At 42.7% G+C, this 20,081-nt stretch overlaps 1 protein-coding gene across 1 annotated transcript in view; it reads right to left on the reverse strand.

Moving 5' to 3' along the window:
• Positions 1–20,081, reverse strand: part of SPIDR (scaffolding protein involved in DNA repair) — a 378,203-nt gene that overhangs the window by 25,725 nt on the left and 332,397 nt on the right. Inside the window, exons 8-10 of the mRNA XM_011945693.1 lie at positions 11,271–11,358; positions 9,898–10,041; positions 9,747–9,806 (exon numbers count right to left, since the gene is read on the reverse strand). Coding sequence (XP_011801083.1) covers positions 9,747–9,806; positions 9,898–10,041; positions 11,271–11,358 — 292 coding nt within the window. The remainder of the gene's footprint in view (positions 1–9,746; positions 9,807–9,897; positions 10,042–11,270; positions 11,359–20,081) is intronic.

Raw genomic sequence — 20,081 nt, forward strand, 5'->3', positions numbered from 1 at the left:
AATGGGTGCAGCACACCAACATGGCACATGTATACATATGTAACAAACCTGCACGTTGTGCACATGTACCTTAGAACATAAAGTATAATAAAAAAAATAGTGGGAAGGTGTAAGAGTTTAATCTACAATTACTTAATACAGTACAACAAAAAGGTATCAATGGCTTTATATTACTTTTAATCGCAGCTTATTATTCCCTTTATATTGACTAGATGTTATGTGAAACTTCTGAATAAGAGGCTGAAGACATTCAGGGGAGTAGTAAGTGTGGCAATTGTTAGCCATTTCTATTATTATTAACCATTAAGCATAAGCAGTGATTTTAAAGGAGAAATGAAATAAAGAGAACGCACTTATGAGTTGAAGCCAAGTGTGGGGCCCAATATATAAACTTCTTTTTTCTTCCAGTCAGATCTTTTCACTGAGGTTCTTTTCAACCAGTTGTTGTTTTCACTAAATTTAATATCCCTTTATTTTTTCTTACAACCAGTGAGCAGGGAATAATCAATGACTTTGCATCAGGAGTTTTCAACAACAAAAAAAATGTGTTGATCCAAGTGATGCTTGAAGCGGTAGAAAGATTAGGGAAACTATTTTCTAAATGCAGGCCACCTACTTTACCTCAATTCTGACTATTGTTCTTATGGCATTTTTTTCATTTAATAAAGTTATTTATTGAATATGTTCTCTGAGTCAGATATGTCAATTCTTGTGTCACCTAGAGGGATTTGTGTACCACGTACCCATTTTTCTTCATTTTGTCTTATTCTTCTTGGGCTTAATAAAAACAAAAGCTTTGATGGGGAAAATGGAGTATGATAACACTGGAAATGTAGATGGTCACTCAGAGATATTTACAGAATCAAAATTCTGGTGTCTCAAGTTGGATAATGACTCCTTAATACATAAGGTGATATTAGAGTCTGGATGACTGCATGAGCCTTTCCGCCATTTAGTGTTATGTGAAATTTTCATCAATGTAACTTCATACATATTGAGACACTACTGATTTGTAACCTGAGTTTGTATTTATCTTGCAGCTGAGATTTTGGAGTGCAATACTTTTTCTGCTACTGATCCACTAATTTAAAGAATGCTTGCTTTCTTTTAGCCAATTTTAGAAAATGTTAAAAATATTTAAGAGTTTTTTCTTTTTTTTTTTTTTCTCAGACTGGGTCTCACTCTGTCCCCCAGGCTGGAGTGCAATGGCGCAATTTCAGCTCACTGCAACGCCTGCCTCCTGGGCTCAAGCAATTCTGCCTTAGCCTCCCAAGTAACTGGGACTACAGGAGCACAGCACCACACACGTCTAATTTTTGTATTTCTTGCAGAGATGGGAATTTTCTATTTTGTCCAGGCTGGTCTTGAACTCCTGAGCTCAAGCAATCCACCTGCCTCAGCCTCCCAAACTGCTGGGATTACAGGAATGAGCCACGGTGCCTGGCCTTATTTAAGAGTTCTTATTGATAATTCTACTAGTACAGTCTTAGTTTGAATTAAGCATTTAAAAAACATACCATGAAAGTTTATTTTTCTAGTTATTGTATATATAATAGTACATTCTCTTGTTGCAATCAGATTGCAAAGCTGATTATTCTTTTCTGTAACCTTTTAATAGAGTTTAAAGGTTACAACCTCTAACCTTTAACCTCAATGTGGTGAAACCCCATCTCTACTAAAAATATAAAAATTAGCTAGGCCTGATGGTGCACGCCTGTAATCCCAGATCCTCTGGAGGCTGAGGCATGAGAATTGCTTGAACCCAGTAGGCGGAGGTTGCAGTGTGCTGAGATCATACCACTGCACTCCAGCCTGAGTGATAGAGCGTCTCAAAAAAAAAAAAAAAAAAATTGGTGAATATTTCAGGAAGGGCAAAGATTTCTGTAAGATTATCTGAGGTTGGAAGTTCTGACAATGTCCAAAAATTTTAGATGCTTTTGTAAATACTCTGGATTTAGCCAGTGGTCTCTCTTTCAATCTATTATTATACCAAAATGTTCTAATCTCCTTTGAAATTAACTACAAAATTATCTCTACTATTGGGGTTATGAACAAAGTCAGTAACAATAAAATCATCTGGAAAAAGACATCAGTAACTAATTAAAGCAGTACTACCACTACATTGCTAAAAGTTTATTAAAAATAGATTTCTTCTCTGTCCGGGCAGGGTGGCTCAGGCCTGTAATCCCAGCACTTTGGAAGGCCGAGGCGGGCAGATCACTTGAGGTCAGGAGTTTGAGACCAGCCTGGCCAACATGGTAAAACCCCATCTCCACTAAAAATACAAAAATTAGGCTGGGCGCCGTGGCTTACACCTGTAATGCCAGCACTTTAGGAGGCAGAGGTGGGTGAATCACCTGAGGTCAGGAGTTTGAGACCAGCCTGGCCAACACTGTGAAACCCTGTCTCTACTAAAAATACAAAAATTAGCCAGCGTGGTGGTGCGTGTCTGTAATTCCAGCTACTTGGGAGGCGGAGACAGGAGAATTGCTTGAACCTGGGAGGTGGAGGTTGCAGTGAGCCAAGGTCGCGCCACTACACTCCAACCTGGGCGACACAGAGAGACTCCATCTCAAAAAACAAACAAAAATCAGCTGGGTGTAGTGGCAGATGCCTGTAATCCCAGCTACTCGAGAGGCTGAGGTAAGAAAATCTCTTGAACCCGGGAGGCAGAGGTTGCAGTGAGCCAAGATTGCACCATTGCATTCCAACCTGGGCAACATAGTGAGACTCTGTCTCAAAAATAAATAAATAAATAAATAAACAAAAAATAAAAAGTCTTCTTATTCACAATTGCCAAAACCCGGAAGCAACCACGATGTCCTTCAGTAGGTGAATGAATAACTAAACTGAACTATGTGGTACATCCAGACAATGGAACATTATTCAGTGCTCAAAAGGAAACGGGCTATCTAGCCATGAAAAGTTATACTAAATGCTTATTATTAAGTGAAAGAAGTCCATCTCAAAGGCTACAGATTGTAAGATGCCAACTTTATACAACATTCCGAAAAGGCAAAACTATGGAGATGGTAAAAATAAGAATGTTTGCCAGGGATTTGTGGGGAGGGGGAATAAACAGGTGGAGCATAGGTTTTTAGCTCCATATGATACTATGATGGTAGATACATGTCATTACATATTTGTGCAAACCCATAAAATCCCACCACCAAGAGTGAACCCTTATGTAAACTGTGGACTCTGGGTGAGTATGATGTGTCAATGCAGGTTGATTAGTTGGAAGCAATGTGCCGCCCTGGTAGGGATGTTGATAATGGGGAGGCTGTGCATGTGTGGGAGTAGAAAGTGTATGGAAAAATCTCTGTATCTGCCTCTCAATTTTGTTGTGAACCTAAAACTGCTCTAAAAGAAAAAACTCTAATAAAAATATTTATAGCCCTATGTAATCAGGAAAAGTTTGTTTTTTTTTTGAGATGGAGTCTCACTCTGTTGCCTAGGCTGGAGTGTAGTGGCACAATCTCAGCTCACTGCAACCTCCTCCTCCTGGGTTCAAGTGATTCTCCAGCCTCAGCCTCCTGGGCAGCTGGGATTACAGGCACCTGCCATCATGCCCAGCTAATTTTTGTATTTTTGTAGAGATGGGGTTTTATCATAGTGGCCAGGCTGGTCTCGAACTCCTGACCTCAACCAATCCACCCACCTCAGCCTCCCAAAGTGCTGGGATTACAGGCATAAGCCACCACACCCACCCCAGGAGAAGTATTTAAGCATAGATGATGTAGACACCTATAATGCTAGTAATTAGGCAAAAATATTACCAATGCAAATTTATCAGGAAAAAATAGATCTCTCCCACAAAAATATGCCCAATTAATTTTTGACAAAGGTGTAACAGCAATTTAATGGAGGAAGGATGATCTATCAACAAATGGTGCTGGAATGAATGGATATCCAAAGGTGAAAAAATTAACCTTGACCTAAACCATGCACCTTATACAAAACCCAACTCCAAATGCATCATGGACTTGGAAGGTAAAGTGTAAAATTAAATTTTCTAGAAAAGAACACAAAAGAATAACTTTGGGACTGATGATAGGCAAAGAGACTTGATTTCTCTTAGACTTGACAACAAAACTGTGATCTGTAAGAGAAAACTTTGGTAAATCTGACTGTATCAAAATTAAAAACTTCTACTATGTTAAAAAATCATTAAAAGGGTGAAAATACAATTTAGAAATCCTGAGAAAATTTTTGCAAATCCTGTATCTGACAAAGGTTTTGTATTTAGAAAATATAAATAACTTTAAAGACTCAACAATAAACCAACAAACAAGCAATCCAATTAGACAATGGGCAAAGGATGTGAACAGGCATTTTACCAAAGAGGACATATGGATAGCAAGTAAAAACATGAAAAGATGTTCAACATTATTAGTCCTTTGGATGAATCTCTAGATAATGCTGTTAGCCAACACCTTATATTTCTTTAATGAATTTTTTTCTGTTTTTAGACAGAGTCTCACTCTGTCACCCAGGCTGGAGTGCAATGGAGCGATCCTGGCTCACTTCAGCCTCTGTCTCTCCTGCCTCAGCCTCCTGAGTAGCTGGGACTACAGGTGTGCACCACCATACCCAGCTAATTTTTTGTAGTTTTAGTAGAGATGGGGTTTCACCATGTTGGATAGGCTGATCTCCAATTCCTGACCTCAGATGATCTACCTGCCTCGGCCTCCCAAAGTGCTGGTATTACAGGTGTGAGCCACAGCACCGGGCCGAAAAAACAATTTAAATAGAGACGGAGCCTCACTATGTTGGGCAAAGTGGTCTCGGGCTCCTGGCCTCAAGTGATCCTCCTGCCTCAGCCTCCCAAAGTGCTGAGATTACAGGTGTGAGCCACTGTGCCTGGCCACTGCTAACACATCGATTTTAGACTTCTGGCCTCCAGAAGTGTGAGAGAATACATTTCTATTGTTTTAAGCTATCTAGTTTTTGGAACTTTATATGAGAATCCTAGGAAACTAATACAGATATATATTGCATGGTTCTAGTTATGTAACAACCATAAAACAACATAATTATAATGACAAAGAACATGTGAGTGGTTGCCAGGGGTAGGGATGAAAAAACGATCGACGTGGCTATAAAGGGCAACATGGGAATCGGTGGTGGTGACACAGCAGAGGATTCTGACTGCAGTGACGGTGATGCAAGGCTGTACATGTGACAAAACTGCACAGAAGCGCAAGCACACACACAAACACACAGAATGCACACATGGATGCTGAAACCTGAATGTGCTCTGTGGACTGTGCCTGTGTCAGTTTCTTGTTTTTTTTTGTTGCTGTTGTTGAGACGGAGTCTCACTCTGTTGCCCAGACTGGAGTGCAGTGGCGTGATCTCGGCTCACTGCAAGCTCCGCCTCCCAGGTTCACGCCATTCTCCTGCCTCAGCCTCCCAAGTAGCTGGGACAACAGGCGCTTGCCACCATGCCCAGCTAATTTTTTTGTATTTTTAGTGGAGACAGGGTTTCCACTAAAAGTTAAACAGGACCATTAGCCAGGATGGTCTCGATCTCCTGACCTTGTGATCTGCCCGCCTTGGCCTCCCAAAGTGCTGGGATTACAGGCGTGAGCCACTGCACCCAGCTGGTTTTGGTTTTTACTGTGGTTACTGTGGGTGCGGGGTATTAACATGGGGGTGGAGGGGTGCACCAGACCCCCCGGTATATTTCTTTGCAATCTACTGTGAAACTATAATCATTACAAAATAAAAGTTAAATATGAAAACAATCTTTTCACCTTCATGACTTAGTCTTTAGTGTAATATAAATACAACTGAATCTGGTTCTTTTTTTTTTTTTTTGAGACAAGGTCTTACTCTGTCACCTAAGCTGGAGTGCAGTGGTGCAATCACAGCTCACTGCAGCAAACTCCTGGGCTCACAGGATCCTCCCACATCAGCCTCCCAAGTAGCTGAGATGATACGCATGCAGCACCATGCCTGGCTAATTTTTTATTTTTTTGTAGAGATGGGGTTGTGCTTTGTTGCCCAGGCTGGTCTGGAACTCCTAGCCTCAAGAGATCCTCTAGCCTCAGCCTCCCAAAGTGCTAGGATAACAGGTGTGAGCCACCACACCTAGTCTAGGTCTGTTTTTATGGCTCGAGTTCCAGCAGTGACTTATGGTGCCATTCTGAAAGTCAACTCTCACTGCCAAGGATGCAGGCCACTGGCTTAACTACGGACTGGCCCCAGGACTCAGCTTATTTCAATTCCTTCTTGAGACAGCTGGTTTCTGGTGATTCTCTTACAAAAGCAGACTACAGGAGACAGAATTTCAGTGGATCATGGAACCTGTTCCATTGGGTTCCAAGTCTTTGACTGTTTTGTGGCTATAGGACCACTGATCCTTAGGCACACATGCCCACTGGAAGTCATGCTCACTGAAAGCTGCACTTGCATTGGTGGGAGCCTGTTTTTTGGATAGGAGGTGATTAACATATCTTCTCTACCTCCCTGAAAGAGGACTCCTTCACAAGGCAAGGTGGATGATCTGCTTCACTCTTGGTCTTTCTTTGCCCCAGAGTTCCCCTCCAACTGGCTTTGGTGCAAGCATTTTGACACCTGCTTTCTTTACTTTCAACCTCAGTCTCAGCCAGAGGGCCATGGGCAGGAGTGTGAGCTGCAACTGCCACGTGGCTGCTATGAGGACAGCATTCTCCCTGTGAGTGAATGGCACCTTCACAGAGAGCCACCGCCTGGCCCATGACCCAGAAGAGCAGGAATGTGCCAGATGCCAAGGGCATCCCCCCACACACTGACCCTTCTCAAGGTGAGCAGAGGAATGTGAAGGCAGTCTTAGGTCTCCTCAGGCTTGGAAAGTATGAGACATAGTACATGCTCTGCCGCGTCCTTGCTGGGAGCCCTATCCTCCTATCTGCTGATCTGGACACTGGGGTGCTCACAGGGAGTACCACTGAGGGACTCATGTCAGTCATTCTCTAATTCTTCATGAGAGGCACTGATCAGCTGTCAAATGATGAAAAGGGGAACAGATTAAGAGAAAACAAAGGAAAAAGGGTATTTCAAAACTCCTAAATTCATCCTAGAACAATCCAATATGGTGAGAGAATGTCACACCCATTTGACAGACAAGGACATGAGACAATGCAGTGAAGTACCTGCACAAGCTCAGCCAGCATGTGGTTGGGGGTAGGGGTGTGTTGCATCCCTGCTCCACCCCCAGGGCTCCAGGTAACTGAAGGATTGTGGAGTCAGGAAGCACCATGGGACACTGGGCTGAGTAAGAGTTAGGAAACCCACGCCAGGCTCCACCAGGGTTTGGTTGTGTGTATCAGAGACAGCAGATACCAGGCCTAGCCTTGGTCTTCTCCACTTGGAATTAAGAACAGTGACACTATTGCTGCTGAGATAAAATGATACATACACGAGCATGGTTGGAAAATCTGAAAAATCTCTCACAGAAATTAAAGGTGAAGTATTGATAATAAAAAATAAAGAGCTAAATGTGGTTCATTTATATTCAAAACTCAGCCCTCTGATTTCTTTTCTGTGGGCAACACTCTATGCGCTGGCAAGCACTAGCTAATCCACAGGTTAAGCTGCAGAAACACACACACACTTTCTGCAGAGAAGGAAAGGAAAGGCAATTGACAGTTACTAGCATATCACCTAAAGCATACTCCTTACATCTGAAATGTAAAAATTAAATTGAGATAAAGCCTTAAAGTTCTTTCATATGATGATCATATGTATCAGCGCTGTGTTCTTGCGCAGCACCTACGGCATCCTTAGGTAACAAGCTTGCACCCTAATCGGTGGGTGTCAGTAGATGGCCCTCCCTGTCTCCTCTCCCTGACACATACCACACTGCACATTCAGTACAACCTACAGGATGCCAGGAGACACAAGGGTTGTTTTTTTTCTGCGTCACAGTTCCTGTGCCCTCCAGCCATGCTCAGCACCTGAAGAACATGAGCAAACCAAGGCCTGTGGGCTAATCCAGCCCGCCCCCTGCTTATGTGTGGCCTGTAAGCTAAGCATGGTTTTTATATTTATTCAAAGTTGTTACATTTTTAAATGGTTAAAAAACCATAAGAATATTTTGTGACAAGTAAAAATTAAGTTAAATTCAAATTTTGGTGTCTGTAAATAAAGATTTCTGAAACACAGCCCTGCTCATTCATTTGTGAATGACAACATGGCTGCTTTTGCACTGCGAGGTGGAGCTGAGTAGTTGCTATGAAAACCATACAACCCAAGAAGCCTAAAATATTGACTATCTGGCTCTTTACAGAAACAGTCTGCCCACTACTCCTGACGCAGATGGAAGAGGAGCTGATTTAACATGCTTGTGGTAACAATGATTTAATGATACTCATATATATGCAACTCATCAAGAACTTGACTAGAAGTTAACAAACATATTCTTTTAGTCACTCTCTTGTTCTTCCACTGTCTAAGAATGATCAGAGAAATGCAAAGAATTTGTTCAAAATAAATGCACAACAGAAAATAACTCTGGATAATTTAAGCAGAAGAGAAAGGCTCCAAAACCAGGCAGCTGAATTGGGTTGTATGCAAGCGTGAATGCTTTGTAGAGATTCATAACAAGCATGTAAGAGGAAATGGCACAAGGTCTGGGTGTGCTTTAGCATATTTCATCAGCAAAAAGAAAAGTGAGGGGTGTGAGTGTCGGATCTTGATAACCAGGCATAGTATGATTAGAAGATAGCCCCTGGTCCACCCCCACCACTGTCCCCTGACTCAAGGTGCACTGGGGCACCTGGCCGAGGTTGCTGGCTGAGGTGCCAGCCTCCTGCCCTCCCTTGAGACTCCTTGCTGGGCAATTCCTGGGTATTCTGGCCTGGCTGGTAGCTGGTGATCCACTGACGGCCCAGGTGAGTGCAGGCATCTGGGGCCTGGTTTGCTCCACTTATACACACCCTCAAGGAGGCAATGTGTGGGGCACTCACTCTCTCCTGCACCATGGCAGATGCACCCAGTGCACATTGCCTATGAGTGGATAAGAGTTTAACAAATAGGATGTTCTCAATCCCTCTTGGATGATTAGATATACATGGATATTCCTCCATAAGGTAAGGGCCAGCAGAGGTTTCTTGCAGAATGTAGTCCATGCATTCAAACTGGCAAGCAGGTCTCCTTCCCTCCTCTACTCCTAGCTGATTGACAGCAAGCTCCTCTAGGCCGCTGCTCCCTAGAATAGCCCGAGGCCTCATAGGGACCATGGAGGTGGTATGGGAGGGCTTTCAGTTTCGAAGCCTCTAAAAGTTCCCAGAAGTAGCTGAGCTCAATCCCGAGATTACCATTTCCACCACATAAATGAAGTTTCTGCATCTCTTTCCTTTCTTCAACCTGCCTAAGTGTCAGGAAAGAATGAAAATTACTGGGTTGAGAAGCTTTGGGGACAGGGTTGTATCTGGGTGTCTTATACCCCAGTGCTTAGCACAGTGGCTGGTAGTCTGTACCTGTAAAAGGAATGGATTTACTACCACTTCAGTATATGGGGCATACTTAACTGGACTTTAAAAACGCTCTTCTGTTTTGGCAATCTATTAATTTCCAAAGGAGATAGCCCTTTAACAAACCTCTAACACCGTGTGTGTGTGTGTGTGTGTGTGTGTGTGTGTGTGTGTGTGAGAGAGAGAGAGAGAGAGAGAGAGAGAGAGAGAGAGAGAGAGAAAGAGAGAGAGAGAGAGGCTGAGAGATTGAGAGACAGAGACTGAGAGATTGAGACAGATTATTACCTGTGGTCTTTGGTAAATCACCCTGGCATAGAAACTGCAACGGGTACCAAGATTATTCATCTGGAAAGGAATTAGAAAAGGTTGGCAGCATTACACAAAGCATACAGACACAGCTAATACCTAAATAACTTGTTAGAAACAAAAACATTACCTGGATAATGTCTCTTAAGCAGCGGGCAACTGGAGGCTGGTAAAGCTTATAAATGGGGTCTCCGTCAATTATATTAATTTGTCCCAGATTTGGATGAGCTGTGAGGATGTAACATAAGGCTGGAGGAGGCAGATGAGTTTTTATCTGTTTACATGAGGCAAAAGCAGAAGGTGAATGTATTGTTAAAAGACTCAAGCACATGATTAAAATCTCCTCTTTAATATATACATACTCGCTTACAGATGCATCCTCTCTCTGGAATGCTATACAAGGAATGGATTGCATTGTTTACTTCTGGGACCAAGTATAAGAACTTCCATACTTATGAACCTATTAATTCAAGATTTCATTTCAGAAATCTTTCAGGTTATACTGAAAATATCATCTAGAAATTACTTTCCCTTAAGTAATCTAGAAATGGCTTTTTTTTTGTTTTTTGAGACAGAGTTTTGCTCTCGTTGGCTGGATTGCAATGGCGCCATCTCGGCTCACTGCAACCTCTGCCTCCTGAGTTCAAGTGATTCTTCTGCCTCAGCCTCCTGGGTAGCTGGGATTGCAGCCATGCGCCACAATGCCTAGGTAATTTTGTATTTTTAGTAGAGACGGGGTTTCTCCATGTTGGTCAGGCTGGTCTCGAACTCTCGACCTCAGGTGATCTGCCTGGCTCGGCCTCCCAAATGCTGGGATTACAGGCATGAGCCACCGTGTGTTTTGACAACTACTATGCTGTTTGGCACAGTACAGGGTTACAGACTTAGCACTACTAAGATGTCAGCCACAACCTAAGGAAGACAGCCTCAGTTGTTTTGGGAGCTCTGGCCCAAAGCAGCAGCTGGTTAACCTGCTGGAAAAGGTTCAGGAGGGAGAGGAGGGAACACTTTTCATCCATTTTGCTTCTTCTGAGACACTATCATAGACAAGCAGTGCAATGGAAGTTCCTGGCTACCCAGGATGTTGTACGAATGTCTATGGATTGTATTGAGTTCCTGCTCCAATTGGTAACTGAGTGTTGGTTCTATGAGTGACTAGAAGTTCGTCGGAAAAATTCTATATGTTTGCTTTAGTATGAGGCTGAGACCCCAATTGCTCCAACAGTATATAAGGGTTGTGGTTTACGCATTCATCATAAGTTAACTTCAAGAAAATGTTGTGCAGCACAGTAGGGAAGGCAGCCAGAGCTTGGTCTCCAGGGACCTGAATCCCAATCCTGGCTCATATTCATGTGTCACCACAAAGGAACTGGCTGCACGGGGGCTCCTTGTTGCCACTGGAGTCGGGGACACAGACCATGTGGGTGGCAGTGACGATGCCTGGCTTGGCACTTGGCATGGAGTAGTCCGCAACTGGGGAAGTTTTTCCAGTGCCGGGCTTACCTCTTCACAGGGCTGGTCACGGCCAGGTGTTTTCAGAGGTATCGCTGGGGGCCATAGGGTGTCAATCAAACTAAAAATCCCCGCTGTCCTGGAACAAGGAAAGTTAACAGTATTCATCATCAGACATCCCTTACTGAGTACTAGGCCAGTGAACTGGTAGAATGCTTAACAGCCTCTAATGCCTAAGGCCATGGAACTACAATTCGAGATGTGTGGCAATTCAGATGGGGAAGAAAGAAGGCACACAGACAGATGGACAGACACTGTGGGAAACCAACTGCACAACAGGAACTTGCTTACTAAATTAGGATCCATCCACACGGTGAAATATTATACAGTCACTGAAATGGTTACAAAGAAAATATTTATGGACATGGAAACACGTTTGTGATACCCTGCTAAGAAAAAAGCAGGCAACAAATTAACTCTCTCACTCTGTGTGTGTGTGTGTGTGTGTATGTGTATCTATGCATGCATCTCTCTATATATTAAGCCAAAGGAAAAGACTGAAGCCTATAAGAATGTTTTTAGTGGTTATCTGAGTAGAGTTTGGAGGTGATATTTACTTTCTTCCTTTGGATTGGGTATTTTGTATATTTTCCCCAAACAGATATGTATTACATGTAAGAAAAGTTATCTGAGCTGGGTATGGTGGCTCATGCCTATATCTCAGCACTTTGGGAGGCTGAGGCGGATGGCTCACCTGAGGTCAGCAGTTCGGGACCAGCCTGGCCAACATGGTGAAACCCTGTCTCTACTAAAAATACAAAAATTAGCCAGGCATGGTGGCAGATGCCTGTAATCCCAGCTACTCGGGAGGCTGAGGCAGGAGAATCTCTTGAACCTGGTAGGTGGAGGTTGCAGTGAGCCGAGATCACGTCATTGCACTACAGCTGGGCAACAAGAGCCAAATTCCGTCACACACACAAAAAAGAAAAGTTATCTGAAGTAAAATATATAGAAGGACACAAAAGGACAACACTGTTATGATTTCAGTTATATGGTTCTCACCTTAGATCTGATTGCACTTCTGAGACCTGGCTCTAACCTTTACCTGAGCCCCTTGTTAACAGAGATGGGAAACAGCAGGGTCCCTGGAGTCAAGAAACTCATCTTGCTTAAGCTCTGCCTTTCATACACTGTGAGACCTTGAGAAAATGCTTGGATTTTACATCAGCCCTTCTGGGAAACTGGGGGTTGCTGCTGGCATTATTGCAAGGAGTAAAGGAAGTAAAGAACATATGTGCAACACCTACTAGGGTTTCTATACTCAGAGTGAGTATCTAACACATTAGCCACTTGATATTACTATAGTTAGCAGCATTGTCATTGCTAAAGCCATAAACTTTTATGCTGTTTTTTGCTCAAAAATCTGCCCAGTTTAAGACAGATCCTAGTGTTACTCTGTGAAGAAACTGAGTAAAATTAGGGTATGATAAAAGATGAGTGTAAAAAAAGGTCTTTATACAGTATAGAAAAATAAACAACCCTTTCCAGATAGTGACAGAGTGCTTATCAATTTTCCTAAAATTTTGGAGTTTCCCAAAAAGTGTTCTGTGAAGTGTAACCCATGAGAACAGAACTCCCTGCCTGTTGCTGTGTGGTGCATCTGTGGCTGGCAGGACCCTCACATGCTACAGTGGGACTGGACATGGCAGAGGGCCTGGAGAGCTCCGTGTAAAAGGCACCTGTGGCATACTGTTTTAAACTAAAGCTTCTCCCATTTATAACCATGAAACCCTTTTTGGTGTCATCACTAACAATGTCCTGAGAAACTAGTGTTCCCTTGGAATTCTCTTTGAGAAATGCTGTTCGAGAAGCACACAGCCATAGGAAAGTTCTATTTGAATTCAATGACTTTTATTTAGAGGATGGTACCAGCTAATTAAAAAAGTTTAGATATATTATACATTTATACTTAATGCACGATGCTTAGCTGAAGAATGGCTATGAGTTAAATAAAATGCTTAGTCTCATAAAAAATCAGCTTCTCCACTGTTTTTAAAAACTATTTTTAAAATAGGTAATGGTTTGGATGGCCACTGTTGCCTTGTGAAGCAGAGTTGTCTGGGGCCAGCTAACACATTCAAATGACTCCCGCTTCTGCTGGGCATAGACTTGGTGCAGAAACTCACTTTTGGCACAGTTAAAAAGTGTATTGTTCCTCCCACTGCAATTCATTCTTTACTATTCATTTGGTTACACAGGAAACATTCTTTTAAAAAAGTGATCCTTTAAAAATATGTTTAAGAAACAAACAGTCTGACAGGGGAGTGGCTACCATAAGTCTGTCTTTTCAAAAATTAATAAACATTTTTATTTAAAAAGTTTAAAATGTAAAGTAAATGTTTAGAGAAAAAGGGGACATACAGATTAATTCATTATGCTTATGATTTGATAACATCATTATGTTGGAATAAATTTCTTGAGGTATACCTTAATTTATAGATTGGATAAAATGAGTCTGTAGACAAATTTTGGTCATTAATCTGTGACAACAAAAGTCTGTGGAGCAGACAAGGAGAGAAGCAGGGCCAGCTGTCCTACCCACCAGGTCCCCAGTTTGGCAGGCTCTGCAGCGGTCAGCAGCTCTCCCAGCAGCTCCCACAAGACTCCCAGAGAACATGGGTGGAGGTCAACTCAGCTACCCATCACCGAAGGGAGAGCCATGTTTCCCATCACACTCAGTCACAGTTCATCTGACCTCTAAAAATCAGCTGTATTTGAAGAGCAGCGAGAAGAGGGCTGGGGAGTGGTGCAGAACATGCGAAGGAAGGTGACAGCATGGCACATGGCACAGGCAGGGAACGGGGACAGCCTGGGAGCCTCCTCTGTGCACTCACTTAGGGGCTGCGGCAGACCCACCTGCATGCACACGCTGTAGAACACGCAGCTGCTCCTGGAGGCGGGAGGAGGGAGGTAGGAGGCCTGGCGGGACCCAATAAGAGCTTTCCTAAAGTCACGCTCAGGAATCTGAAAGACTTTCAGCGCTATGTTTTTATTATAGTAACCAGTGTACTTTTTAGGTGGAAAGATATCAAGATCTATACACATGTTAAAATTATATCTACCAAGTTATACTTAAAATGGTTGAAATTGTAAATTTTATAGTACGTTATTTTACCATAATGAAAATTATATTTAACAGAAAAATAAATACTAAGTGTTTTTTTTTTTTTTCTTTTTCTTTTTTAACAGGGTCTCTTGCTCTGTAATCCAGGCTGGAGTGGCACAATCATGGCTCACTAAGGCCAACGCTAAGACTGTTTTCGAGTCTTCCACATTCTTTAAAGCAAGGCCACCCTGACATGTGACTAGTCACTGAAGTGTAACAGGCACTTTCTAAGAACATGTTCTCACTTATAAAAAAGCCCTTGGAGACACCCCTCAAGAGAGACAGAGTAAGGATGGGGGCACCACATCATTTACTTCTCATGAGGGCCCCATGGAGAGGTTGAGACTCAGCTGTACTGGAGATGACTGGCATGCAGAAGGGGGTCCTGCCAACTCACGTCCTCCAGGGCTGAGCCTGCACACTCTAACCCCATGACACTGCGGGTGATGTGCATTTGCTCAGAAGAATGCTGGCCACAGACTTGGATAGAGAGGATACTGTCCACCTTCTACAGTGGAAATTCCAAATCTCTCTCAGCTTCATCTTCCTCCCTTGTAGGATTCTGTGATTCTCTAATTCCTAGTGCTGCTGCTGTCCCTTGCTGACATGTGCCTCTGTTTGAGGAGGAAAGATGGTTCCAAAGTCTCCAGTGTTAGGTGTGGGTGGTGAAGCAGACACCTTTCTATGCGAGCATGGCAGCATGGGGCGCTAGAAACAGTCAGCCATCTGCGATAAGTGCCTTCTGCAGGCTGACAGGTGACTTTGCCTGACTGAAGACTTTTTGTGTTACAAAGTGCTCTCTGGTGCAAAAGAGAATTGCACCTGAATATTTCCAATGTATTTGTAATGAAAAATTTACAAAGACAGAGCCACTAACTTTAATTTTAAAAACATTTTCAAATTGTTGTTTTAGTAATTACTAGATCCTTGAGAGAGAAAAAAATACTCTAAAAATTATAAAGGATTAGGAATAAACAGATGGAGATATTTACATGAAGCAAAGTTAACTCATTTCTTAGAATGAAAAAAAAAATCAATTTTCTTGCCTGAATTCTGTTGTTGTTAACATATTTTGGAAGCTGTCAAAATCTAAGTAGAAAACAAACCACAAAGGAAGAGAACCAACTTGAGACCATCTTCAGAAAAAATTTACAAATTCAGTTCAAGAGTCAGAAGTGATCTCAAAGGACAGATGTTTCTCCTGAGTAAACTAGAGCCAAGGTTTCCCATCCTGCGACAAGAAAGGTGCATGGAAATGAGTAAGCTACACAGGTGCAGATAACTTTAACTAGGTACCTCCATTTCCTGAATTCCTAAAAAGGCAGCCCCAGTATCACGTATGAGCTCAGAAGTGAGGATGGGGCAAGTCCTGGGGCAATGGAAATCGTCTGCAGACCAAGAAGAGAGTGGGAGTGGCACCACGCCCAAGAGAAGTCTAAGAAATACACAACAGAGGAAGGAAGCAGAGTTCTTGCCTCACTGCCATGGAAACAATGCTAAATTTACATATTTCTACACACATTTTATGGATATTTTGGTGCGGCAAATGATCTACTTCCTCTGGCCTCATTATAGCTGGTATTAATTATCTTGACTGGTAGATGACAAATGTCATTTGGAAAACCAACCATTCAAAGTAAAGGTAACTAACATTTCCATACTTCAGTCCACCGGAAGAAAGTAAATATGGAAAATCTTGTTTGCGCACCGGAACATTAGCTGATATTATCAATTTGCTTACCTATTCTCTAAGTTATTTCAGGGGTTATTTTTTCCATCTGATACTGTCTCATCCAGCTAACTCTCAAATCTTCACAGGGCAATTTAAAACTGCCTGAACCACTTTCTTTTGGGTGTGGATAGAGTGGAATTTGCTTTAGGAGATTTAAGCCACAATGGTGCTGTGGACAACAGAAAACGGAAAGATAACAAGGAAGCACCTGGCCCATGATGGACTCATCCTCACAGAGCTTGGAATCATTTTTTTTTTTAACCAAGCAAGTATTTTGGGTATAAAATGTTCTTAAAATTTGTCATGTTGCTGCTAATTTCTCTGTACCTGTCACTGTTGTAGAACTCATACCTCTCCAAGAGAGTTCATTTGGATAGTGGAATACTTTAGACTAGTCATTCTTAAAGTGGGGTCTGGGGGTCGCTGGAGGTTCCGAGAGCCTTTCAGGCAGCCTACAAGGCCAAAACTGTTTTCTGCCAAGCCTTTATTTTTCTTTCTTACTTCCATTCTCTCATGAGTGTATAGTGGTATTTTCTAGAGGCCCATGATGTGTGATATTACAACAGATTGAAGGCGGAGCACAGATCATCTCCTGTTCAACCAGTGAAGAGACCTGCAAAACACAGGGCAATGCAACTCTCATCGCTAAATATTTGTTTTTGTGTTTTAGGAAATATTTTTCATAAAGAATGTTATTTAGGTCATCATATAATGGGTTGATTATAGATGCTTTTAGGTAAATCAATGTGTTAAATCTTTTTCAGTTTTAATTTCTAATAAGGTAAACACTGAGTAACATATTTTTTTAAAAAAACCTCTTTGGCCTCTCATTACTTTTTTATATTACACACACACACACACACACACACACCAAATACATATATTTCTTGGAGATAGAGTCTTGCTCTGTCACCCAGGCTGGAGTGCAGTGGTGTGACCTCCTGGGCTCAAGCAATCCTCTAGCCTTAGCCTCCCAAGTAGCTAGGATTACAGGTGTGTACCACTATTCCTAGCTAATTTTTTAAATTTTTCGTACAGATGGGGTTTCACTATGTTTCCCAGACTGGTCTCAAATGTTTGGCCTCAAGTGATCCTCCTGCCTTGGCCTCCCAAAGTGCTAGGATTATAGGTGTGAGCCATCATGACTGGCCAGCCCTCATTCATTTTTATTTGTTTCTTTCCTCCCCGCTTGTCTTTTACATGGTCCTGTTCTTTAGATTGTCTCCCCTCTCTGACTGTCTCCCTTTCCTCCCCAATGCTGGCCACACACTACACATCTTCCCCGACACAGCAGGGTCTCTACATGCCAGAGACAACAGACTTCAGACATATCTGGTAGGCTATATTTTAAGATATAAGCTCAATGCAGTCTAAGAAACAATTTCCTATTTGCTGATGAATCATTATTAATAGTGTCCAATAAACTTAGATAGGAGTCCTATTTTGAGTTGCAAAGGTAACTTCCCATTCATTGTAAAATTAGGTCAATGCACGTGTGTTATTTATAAAGAATGTAACACTTCCTATAACTCCATTCTTTCCTGTGGCTCCACACTCAACATAAAAATAGTAGTTTTAGGAGCAGGCCAACCTGCAGTGTTGAGAAAGACCTGTGGAGACTCTGAGGAAGTCTCTCTGGACCGGAAAGGAGCTCTTCATGTGGCTCCTGGGGCTAGGGCCAGTCTCCCACACTCCCACCCTGGAGGTCCACCTCTGAGAAGGGCTCTTGGCACTGCTGTGGCTCCCACTACATGAATGTCACATCGGTGCCAAAGAGAACAGCAAAGGCCGAGCAGTCTTGAAGAGGCAATTCCTGTAACAATCACTATTGGGTTTTGTACAAGGGCATAGGTGAGAAGAGGCAGAGAAGTCACCCCTGATGCCACTCTGAGGTGCCTCTGCCCCACCTCACCCTCTGTTCTGGGGCTGGTCACCACCGAGATCCTCTAGTTTAGTTAGTGTTTTGTGTCCTCACGAGAATGTGAACCTCCTGAGGGCAGGCTCTGTGTATCTGTTCTCTGTGGAATCCCAGTGCCTAGATGAGTCTGGTTCCTGGGAGGTGCATAACACTGGCATGGCATGAGGCCATGAATCTGGCATGCTAGCTAGCAGGGCCGGCAAGACTCTTTAATCCCACCAGCCAGTACTGCACAGTGAGGACACATGGCATTTCAGCAATGCCAGCACCTGCCACATATCACAAGTGTCCTTCAATGCTTCAGTCTGAGAACTTTTCATGAGCCCTGATTTCTTCTGTAAGAAACCCATGGCTTCTGATAAATTTCTTTAACCTAAATTCCCTTGTTCATTTCATTCATTTAATATTAAACTCTAGGCTAGTTGGAGATACAGTTTAGGTATATAATTAAGAAGTAAAAATAATGCCTTCCAGAAGACAGCTTATCTCCTTTTATGTCACCCTTATATACACAAAAAACAACCCTGAGTGAATTAAACTTTTGCCTCGATACTGAAATGGATTTCCTCCAACAAGGTTTGTTCTGCTAGGTAGACAGCAACAAATAGCTCAAGAGATCATGAACAAACTGGCAGGAGCCATGGAAACCTTGAGACTCTAACAAGATTAGATTTGCAGTGATTATTGGGAGGCCGAGACGGGCGGATCACGAGGTCAGGAGATCGAGACCATCCTGGCTAACACGGTGAAACCCCGTCTCTACTAAAAATACAAAAAAACTAGCCGGGCGAGGTGGCGGGCGCCTGTAGTCCCAGCTACTCCGGAGGCTGAGGCAGGAGAATGGCGTAAACCCGGGAGGCGGAGCTTGCAGTGAGCTGAGATCCGGCCACTGCACTCCAGTCCGGGCGACAGAGCGAGACTCCGCCTCAAAAAAAAAAATAAAATAAAATAAAATAGATTTGCAGTGATTAAAATGTATCATTAGGCTGGTGGGATGGTAAAATGAGGCCATCACTCTGGAAAACTGTGTGGCAGCAATCCAGCCATTCATCTCCTTGCTGTCTATCCAAGAGAACTGGAACTTACATCCACACAGAAACTTGCATATGAATGTTCGCAGCAGGATTATTCAAGATACCCAGAAAGTAGAAACAACCCAAATGTCCATCAACTGTTGAATGGATAAATTTGATGTTTCTATGTCATGAAATATTCAACCAGAAAAAGAATGAAATTCTGGCTGGGTGCGGTGGCTCACGCCTATAATCCCAGCGCTTTGGGAGGATGAGGCAGGTGGGTCACTAGAGGTCAGGAGTTCGAATTAGCTGGACGTGGTGGTGTGCACCTGTAATCCCAGCTACTCTGGCGGCTGAGGCAGGAAAATCGCTTGAATCCAGGAGGTAGAGGTCGCAGTGAGCTGAGATGGCACCATTGCACTCCAGCCTGGGCAACAAGCGAGAAACTCGGTCTCAAAAAAAAAAAAAAAAAAAAAAGGAAATTCTGATACACGTTACATCATGGATGGACCTTAAAAACATTCTGCTAAAGTGAAAGACACCAGACACCAAAGGTCACATCTGTATGGTTCCGCTGACAGGAAACATCCAGAACAGGCAAATCCACAGAGATGGAAAGTAGAGGAGTGGCTGCCAGGGGAGGGGAAGTGCAGAGCTCCTGCTGAAGGTACTAGGTTTCTGTCTGAGGTGATGAAAATGTGCCAGAATTAGGGTGCTGGTTGCACAACTTTGTGAGTAAAATAAAAACCAATGATTCGTACATTTTAAAAAGGGTAAATTTTAGGATATGTAAATTATGTCTCAGTCAAGCTGTTATTTAAAAAGTGTTATTAACTTAAGACAGGGGCCTCTAATCAGGAGACCACTAAACCTAATCTGAAATACATCCATTGCTATACTTTCTTCACCTCTGCTTAATGATTTTGCTACAAATATTATCTTTCTTCTCTTTCCTCAAAGCCCCCACTCAAACTAATCTCAAAGTTTCCAGGAAATGAAAAGCTGGGGACTTCTGCAATAAAAGAGTAGT

Source organism: Colobus angolensis, unplaced genomic scaffold, assembly GCF_000951035.1.
Source record: "Colobus angolensis palliatus isolate OR3802 unplaced genomic scaffold, Cang.pa_1.0 Scaffold243, whole genome shotgun sequence".
Taxonomy (NCBI): Eukaryota; Metazoa; Chordata; class Mammalia; order Primates; family Cercopithecidae; genus Colobus; species Colobus angolensis.